This window comes from Sprattus sprattus (genome assembly GCF_963457725.1).
Source record: "Sprattus sprattus genome assembly, chromosome: 11".
In the NCBI taxonomy this organism is placed as follows: domain Eukaryota; kingdom Metazoa; phylum Chordata; class Actinopteri; order Clupeiformes; family Clupeidae; genus Sprattus; species Sprattus sprattus.
The window spans coordinates 15,224,986-15,234,725 of NC_137909.1; the positions used below are offsets into that span (position 1 = coordinate 15,224,986).

Below are 9,740 nucleotides of genomic sequence, written 5' to 3' on the forward strand. Positions count from 1 at the left end.
AAATGGCACGCTTTACTTTAAATGTTAAACCCTATTACAGTCCATAGCCTACCTGATATGTTACAATGAATGTTTTTAGTATGACCTTTCTATTTTTCACAATTCTAATTGGAGACCAAAATATATTTATAAAAATGAAACTCAATAATGGGCTATGGGCCTAATTATAATAGTAATAATAATAACAATAATATGCTAATCATTAGGTTTAATAAGGCCTAACAATACATACTGCAACATTATGCCAATATAAAATGCAAAGTGGAAACTTCAACTAATTTGAAACTGTACGAATGGTGTTGAGAAATTGAAGTAAGCCTCCTTTTCACTTAACACTTTTAACTAATCGATTCAAACCTAATAATTGCAAAATATTGTGCCAATCGACAGCGAGGCCGAATTGCCCTTTCACTAAGGACTTTTGGAAAGGGAGAGCTTTGACTTTTGAGAATCGAAAACAAGCCTTTGAGAATTTTATGGTATGTTCCAGAAAGAATCATAATAATATGAATTACTTTTCCTTGCCTCCAAATGTGAAATCAGTTGGTTTGAAGCTTACGAATTTGTTTGAAAAACTCACATCCGTATTTTCCCCTCCACAAAAGATCCAAAGGCAGTCGTTTGTGGACGTTTTATTTTGTTGATACATTCTACTTGATTTTATATTACAGCGAAATGTATCTGTTTCAATTGCAATGACCATCAGACAAATTAAATCAAATGTATTAGAAATACGGTTTAATTAATTCGTATTGTGAGCGATTCTTTAAATGGTACGGGTGAAGCAAAATGCCAACACACACACACACACACACACACACACACACACACACAAACACACACACACACACACAGCGACACACACGCTATATGTACTTAGTTTCTCTGCTCTGTTTTAGTGTCGGTTAGCGCGATTACCGGTACCATGGACAGCGCTTTTCACTAACGTGTGATGTGCATCACATTTCACAAAACAAAAATATGAAACTGAAGCCATAGTTTGCAGACGCCTTATTAATTGAAAAGACGTTTTACTTTGGGTTTCAGTCACCAGAGTAACAAGCCTACTCCACCATAAAACTGAATAAAACAATAATTTAATTCTGACCAATTCCTTTATTCCCGCATCCCAGAGATAGTGGTTTTTGTATTGGTTGTAATGTAACTTAATTAAGCTATGAGAAATGCTGTTTCATGTCGCCCCTTTCTTAACAGGTCTGACAGTCACAGGTCCACTGCCCCTCCCCTAGTCTCCTTTTTTTTAAATTAAGAAGCAAAATAATACATTTACTTTGTTGTGTAGTGTTTGTGTTTCTTTATGGTGTTGTATGATTAATGGTACAATCTTAATATGATTTAATGTCGCCAATTTCCCATGACAAACGCTACTTTGCTAACCTCCAGTGGATGTAATTTTTTTTTTTTTTTTTCATGTTTAGTCATTTTTCAACCAATAGGAAAACATGTCCTAGGTGCATGGCCTGTGCCACAAACCTATATAAGCCACTTAATTTAAAACAAGTTATTAGAATTTAATTTGCTGATAGTTATTTTATAGGCTAAGGCAACTAGATAAAGGCGTTAATTTGATCCATATTTTGGGTCATTTCAGGATCTGAAATAATATACCAAAGCATATTTCATATATCATAATATACCAAAAATGAAACTAGCTGAAATCAAGATCTAATTTGTTAACCATCACCATGTGGTATTCCCCACAAAAAAGGGAACATTTTGGAATTATTATCCTAAATATTTGCATAAATTATTTTCCTGAATATTTGCAGTTAGAACACGTGCCTGATGTGTAAATGGTGTGGATTTTCCTTCAAAAGTATACTGTTTCATCAGCTCTTCCCAGGCCAGTAAGACTTAACCATAAGGAAACACTCTCCAGTCCAGACCTAAGGGTTACAGTGAGTATTTGGTCAGCCAGCAATTGTTTCTGTTTGTGGTCAATGAAGATATTCAGAGGCACACACACACACACACACACACACACACACACACACACACACACACACACACACACACACACACACACACACACACACACACACACATATATATTCACACACACACACTCACTAACACAACACTCACTCACTCACTCACTCACTCACTCACTCCACACACACAAACACACACACACACACACACACACACACACACACACACACACACACACACACACACACACACACACAGTTTATACCCCAGTCCCCAGTCTCTTGCTCTTAGCCCCCACCACCCCATTACTAATGCTGTATCCTTTTCAACAGAAAGGACCAAGCACCACAATCAACAGCAACATATGCATTCTGTCTAATCAATCTGCAGGCCACAATGCACTCCAAAGACAACATAAGCAGGTAAAATAATTAATCTTCACTGAAGTATGATTCAGACTAAGACATATGTAAGTGATGGATAGCTCTGAAACGACAGCCATCTTTTTTATGGGAGGGGGGTCACAAGGAGGGGGGAGGCCATGGCTGAAAGTTTTGACTCGTGACTAGAATCCCTGAGAGACGTGCATATTTTAAAACAACAAAGCCGCAACTGACTGAGTGAGAGCAGAGGGGGGTAGAGAGTGACTGACAAACTAATAGGCGTCACAGAGGATTTGGACGAGGAGTAATATGCCCTTAGAAACACAGTCTTTCTGCGTCCACTGTTCAAATTAAAACATTTTTAACTGACACTTGATGTGCAGCTGCCAACCCAAACCCCAACTGCTGACTTCCCACAGATCCTCTGATATAGTTACAGGAAGACACTCATTCAACAACAACCAGGCGAAGGTTAGATAGTGAGAGTGTTCTGCATTGTTCTAGAATAAGCCCTGCTTTAGTGGACACAAGGACTCCTGCACCAGTGATGCTTTCCAAGAACGACACCAGAGCACAATTTGTCCTACTTGACAGTAAGCTTCAGAAAGCCCCTGTGTGACTGAGAACTCAACCAAAACGCCAGAGATCAAACAACAGATGACTGCAATATTGGGATCATGGCTCGAGGCCTTATGTTGATCAATGTCATTAATTTAAAAGATTTTCTTCTTTTGCAGAAGATCACAGAAAGAACACTGTGGTTTCTCCCCACTAGAAGGTGTCAAAGGCGGATTATGCTGCAGCTACACCCGACTTACAGGAGACAGTATCTCAGATATTCCTTGTTACAAGGGAATCCCTAAGAGACCTGCGTAAAAGGAGTGGTTCATCCATCTTAAAGATGAAAAGCCAGCATTGGCCGTAATTCAATAACACATGAAACACCAACTGGACCCAAAAATCTGTTTAATGAAATGTTGCTCTGTACATCAAACCAATGCAGCTCCTCTCGTTGAGCCCGATTGAATCATCAATGGCAACGATTTAATTGCAGGACCATAACTTTACAATTCAGGCACATAATACTGTACATTGCTCAACCACATCGTATTGCAAACAAGAGTTAGCTGTAAGAAGATATCAAAGATAAACAGATTATAAAACAAAATGGGTTAATTGAAAAGACACTGCAAACACCTGTTACAAGTGCCACTGTGGGTAGTCCTTCACAAGATTTAAATACCCAAGGAAGTTGAGTTATCACTGAACAGACATCTAAGCAAGGAAATAAATATACAAATAGTGACAAATAAATACATTTATGAATCCATTGTCCTCGCCTTTAAACGTTAATGAGGTAAGTCTGAAGTTGCATTTTCAAAGCATTAGTTCCGACCAAGTACTATTTTCAAAGCGCACACAGTTTGTTTTGTATATCCTTTTTGCTTCGATTTCAAAAGTTTCATTTGAAACAATATTTATTTATTTAAGGTATGAAACAAATAATTAAACTACATTAAAACAGGTGTACAACAAATCATCGTTTTTAAAAGACACTGACGAAGGACATTTTAACGATTGACATTTGTTTCATTTCGAATCTTGAATCTGTTGCACATTTTTAATAAACTTTGTACAAAAAAGAGAAATTTAACATAACTGTTTTTATCATTCCACGCTACAAAAAACAAGTGCTTGTGTAAATTAAGATTGACTGCAACATAGGTCAAGTCTTTTTTGTCATTCCTCCACGAGAAAGCGACACAAATATTTGTGTGTAATATCGGATGTTGCCTTATCACCTGCTCGCAGTCAGTTCCCCATTATTTATTGTCCACTCCGGTTAGTGTCATTGCATGGACATATATGGCCAACTGAAACTACTTCCAGACAGCAGCATGTCTCGGATAAGCGTCTCGATAGGTGTTTTACCTACCAACCGGACGAAGAAAAGTTGCTCGATTACTGAGGAGGACACCATGCGGAGGGCAGGGAGACGCAGTAAAAGTTTACCAAAGCGCGTTGGCTGGTTGGGGTACTGGCTTCTCACGTACTCTTCAAGGGCACACTGAGACTTCTCCTGGAGGCCTTCGATATGGGCCACGTCCGACAGGCCGCAGGCATCTGAGCATCCAAGAGAGAGAATGGGACATGTCTGTTCATTTATACATCTCAACTCTTCACAAAAAAACAGAGCACAGCTTAAAAATATCACAAACCTAAGACCAATGTTTTCATAGTTTCACAGTAGGCTAAACATAAACACCTGTAATAGAACTCGGCAGCAATAAAAGATGTGGCCTAGTGAATTATCTTTATGGGGTAAACGTGCAAAAAATAAATGTGTTGATGACTTACATTGAAGCAACACATATTTTAAACCTATTTTTACTTTCATATCTTACTTAAATGTAATATATGTATACACTCCTTCCTTTTTGCTAAATAGTAATGGGTAGACCCGGTACAGTTGTAACACGGGGACAGTTGTAACTTAATTTCTCAGCTTGTGTCGAACGTAATGCGATGAAACTCACAAACATGTGTAATGGCATTAGAATGCTACGTTCAAAATGCCAGCTGCACAACTGATGCGTTACGACAGCAACCCAGTAACAAGTGGTCGTGATAAGTGATTTCCAAACTAGATGCAAGTATAATTTTAGCTGCATACTATGTGTTCCATTCCAATGATCTTCTCAAATATCTCTGAAAAAAATTCTCAGAGATCGGCTGTGGACAATTGTAACACGCATTACAATTGGGTTGAAATCAGTAAGTGTAGCTAGCAAGTGAAATAGCCTGGCCACTTTTGCGAAAATGTAACACCCTTGGTTTTTAAGCGACTATCTCACTGGTATTTTGAAAACTAGCACTGTAAAGACTTAAACTTAGAGGGAAACCCTTATCCACCCCTATTTTTGTTTGAATAATGTATGGCTGTTACCGTAAATTTAACTTTACCCCTTCAAAATGGCATTACACAAGTCCTCTCGGCCACTACAACTGTCCCCGACATGTTACAACTGCCCCCAATGGAACTCTGTGCATTTAGATGAAATTAAGAAAAATAAGGCACATGTACTTGAATTATTAAAGTAAATATAGAGACGAAAGATGTTGCATATGTGAATATGAAATATAGGCCTATCACTTGTGCCGATTTTTTGTAACAAGACGAAAAGTAGGCAAGAAAAAGGCAGAGTGTTACAACTGTAGGCTACCTCTCCTTACAAAAAGCCTACTTAATCAAAATTGATATAGATGTACTATTACTACGAATAATAATGATAAACCTAATAATAGGCTAATAATAATAATAATCGGTATTGTAATAATAATAATAATAATAATGATAATAGGCATTTGAGTTACCTAATTATAAAAGGCTACTGCAACAGCATTTTTGTGTGTGAATTAAAGCAGTATACACCTGAAGCACGGAAACATCACAAATAGAGGCCACATGTGAAGGCGTCAGCAGGTGACATTAGGACAGGAGGCCATCTGGGGCCGCCTAACTTATTACATTAAGGTCAGTTGGGTCACAGCCTTTCAGTGTTGATTTGGGGAATGATTTAAACAAGAACTAGGCCATAAGATCTCCGGAGAGCTACAATATAAGATGTTTATGGTCCCTGTAGCACTCGTCATAATTACTATTGGCTAATGGTCAATGTGGGATGCTAGAATGCTGAATTACGTCCGATTAATAACAAATTAGTAATGAGCAATAATGATTCAAACAATTTTTTTTTGTTTCGACTACACATTAAAACAACGCAATTCCCCACACTAAGCAAAATGGCTTTATTAGCCATGTTTTTACCTGAAGTGAAGAGCACGATAGATTTGGCACAGCTGAACTCGGCTGCGTCGACGTGAAGGACCTTCAGCTTCTCCACCTGCTCCTGGAAAAAGCGGATGTGGTCCATAAAGGCCACGACCCGGTCCGCGGTCATGGGCGAGGCGTGGAGTCCCGCGGCGGCCAGAAGCGGAGCCACATGGAGGGGCATGGCGCACTGCGCTGCGTTCAGCACGAACAGCTCGCTCCACGTCAGTCTCAACAAAGACACCTGGTCCGTTATCTGCAGGTCCGGGAAGAAGGGAATGTTCCTGGCCCACTCCACGGCGCTGAAGAGCAGTCGGGCCGCCAACTCGCAGATGTTCTCGATGCCCATGATGTTACCGGGCTGCATGCACTGATTCCCGTAGCGGGAAGTCGGGTAAGGCTCCGCGCGAAGCAGAAGGGAGATGTATCCGGACAAATAGCAGTGGCCGTTCAGGGGGTCACCGTTGGCCAACGCGTAGTGGCCTTGACCGGGCTGGGTTGGAGGCACCCTTCCTCTCTGAACCGCTGACGAAGAGAGAGAGAGAGGAGAGGAAATGTGCATCCAAAACACTCAAATTACAAATTACACGAGTGTTTACGCAACAACATCAGATAGCAGATGATGGAGCGTATCAGTAAATATTGCGAGGACACACGCGCACGCGCGCGCGCGCACACACACACACACACACACATACAAACACGCATTCAGAAATAGATGACAACACACACAAATACAGCATTTGTTATATCTTACAATAACCTGTATTTAGTTATAGGGAAAAATAACTTAATCCACATGTAGCCTATACTCAATCTCGTATGCGTAATATAATTGCTAAACGAAAAAATACATGAATACTAATAAGTGGGCCTATTAACACAATATCTTACGCTTAATAAGACCACGACTAGACTAAAACCAATTCTTATGCCTGTTCACTGACAGATATTCTGCATTTGTGAATGTAGCTTAAGGAGTTGTATCTGCGGAGGAAGAAAAATATAAATATTATAATCACCTTCCCGTCTCATCCCAACTTTTAAACATTTCTTGAAGCGACAGTATTGGCACTGGTTCCGATGGTGCTGGTCCACTGGACAGCTTCTGTTCGCCCGGCACGTATAGCTCAAGTTTCTGCGCACACTCCTTTTGAAGAAACTTTTGCATCCTTCGCACGTAAACTGGCCGTAGTGCTTTCCGCTGGATTTGTCTCCACACACCGTGCATTCAATATGAGCTTGCCCAGAGCTTGGGCCTGAGCTCTTGTGGTCCTCCCCGGTCCCAGGCGTTGAAGGGGGTCCAGTTTGCGGCGTGAGCGGTGCTGCTGAAGCGGCCAGGCGGGTGTCTCTAATCGGCTGAGCGAGTGGGTTGTGGCCGTTCAGGGTAGCCCCCACCCCGTCGTCCTGTGGATCTCTCCACACACTAACTACCATTGCCATGACGCGATCTAACGCGAACTGGAGTCTCCTGTAATTTCTGCGGGTTTAAGGGATTCAGAATGGATATGATCAGACAGTAAGATCGAATGAAATACAACTGCTGCGGTCAATTCATTCAGAATACCAGCTGAAGGCCAATGCAAATCGCTGTCCGGTCATCCAAGGGATCGATCAAAGGTAAACGCAGGGAAAGCAGCCTATGTGAACAGAAATACCGTCTTGGAGGGAAGAGAGCCAGAAAACATTAAAATCAATGATACATTTCACATAGGAAAACTCCTGCGAAACTCCAGGCAAGGCGCGGTCGCCCCTCGTCAAAGGCAGAAAAATGCGGACTAAAATTCCATGTCTTCTTCACACTCCTATGTAGGGGAATCAATGGGGACTGTTGTCGGCTGCTAGTTACGACCTCCCAGGCACGATAGATTGAGACGTAAAGAGAGGACAGTGTATCTCACGGAACATGCTCAAAAGTCTTGCATTTCCATGTCGGTGTCTCCTCGCTTCGGGTATCCGCGCTAAAGTCCTTGGAGAGCGAACTTTGACATGACCGACCGCGAAGACTGTTTGAATAGCGATAACCACACCTTGGATTGTGGCTATTACAGACGCCCACTAGGAGGGCTACTGGTCTGCTCCACAGGAACTGTGCGGTGCCAGGTATTGAGGGAAGTGGGGGAGGCTCCCAGCCGCACATGCGCTCCGTTTGATTGGCTACACGGCCCCACATCGTTCTTGAAAGTCAGACACTGGGCACCTATCATCAAGCGCATTTAGTTCACTTACCCATGCTGCGTAATGGTTAGGGTCGTTTTTCTTGTTTTCACAGAGAACGAGAGACGTCTTAACACGTGTTAAAGACTGTCATGACTACCTGGAGATTGTAATTTGTCAACTATAAGGTTACTGAAGCATAGTGCGGTTCTAGTAAAGATCAGCCAACCGTTTATTTCAGTGGGATTCAGAGGGGTTTCTGTTGAGCCTGTGATGTCTACATTTAGATTGCACAATGACAATTACTTTACAATTAAATGTATTCAATCCCACATCGTTCAAAATTAATCGACAATGTAATTGTTCATGATTCATTCCTTTAAATGCGTTTTTGCGTGATTTTTCAAACGCAGTTTTATTTGTTAAAAGACTATATTGTCGTACACATCTCCAACAGCGTAATTTATCCTCCACTGAATAACTGTGAGGCGACGTATAGCCAGGGATGGACGGCCAGGGCTGCCATCTGGTGTGAGTAGAAGGACGTTTAGACACTCCAGTTCTATTTGCACTAGCACAATGAGACATAACATTTCCAGTCCACATAATTCGCTTTCTTTTCATTTAAAACCTAAGTACGTGCTATCGGTAATTTGTCCCATTTAAATGAGGGATAAACTATTGTGCATGTTCTTTATAGAGATTCTCTGAGGGAAAAAGAGGTGTACTGTGGTAATGATGGTGAGGATCCACTGCTAGCGGAAAATCTCATATTTAATTCAGTGAGTGCAGAGGTCAGAGCTGGCTTTGAATGGCGGCTGATTCTACAGACCCCCCTGTGACAAATAGGACCATGTGAAGTAGTGCAGCCCAGATAGAACCCGACTGTGAAACGGATCTGGGCCAGGTCCATACTAGCTGTACTCTAGTTTCTGCTACGATGGGGAAGACCAAGTTGGTGTTTCGTCTGAAAGCGAGTTGCAGAGCAGTGCAGGTTAATGGGTCAAGGGAACCAATGAGCACAGACAACAACACAGCCATAGAGGTCAGAGGTGAGAGGTCACTGAGAGCAATCCTGAGCCATAACCCCAAACCCTGGATGTTGAAAAAATAGCCCAGATTCCAAAGCATACCTATTTCAGAGGTTAATGTTTCTCCAATGTTTCTGTGGAGGGGATGCTCTTAGTGTTTCTTTGGAGGGTGCTGCTTCAACTAAATGAGTCATTCACAGCAGAGCTTCATGTCTCTCACATGCTTCATAGCCCCATAGAGATCGTGACTAAGAGAGAGAGAGAGAGAGCTTTCAAACTGATTCTCTCTGTATTTCTAAATGAGGGTTGTTGTGCCAGCAAGAACACTACAAAGCTCTTTAGGACACCCATCTAGACAAGGAGGTGCTCAGACTTGATGTCATT

General features: G+C 41.5%; 1 protein-coding gene across 1 annotated transcript; it reads right to left on the reverse strand.

The window, feature by feature from the left end:
- Positions 1-4,185: 4,185 nt before the first annotated feature.
- Positions 4,186-7,611, reverse strand: nr2f1b (nuclear receptor subfamily 2, group F, member 1b; the record flags this gene model as incomplete). Its single annotated transcript, XM_080847928.1, has 3 exons — positions 4,186-4,460; positions 6,166-6,693; positions 7,191-7,611. The coding sequence occupies 3 exons, from the start codon at positions 7,609-7,611 to the stop codon at positions 4,186-4,188; spliced, it is 1,224 nt and encodes a 407-aa protein (XP_080704054.1).
- Between the last annotated feature and the right edge of the window lie 2,129 nt (positions 7,612-9,740).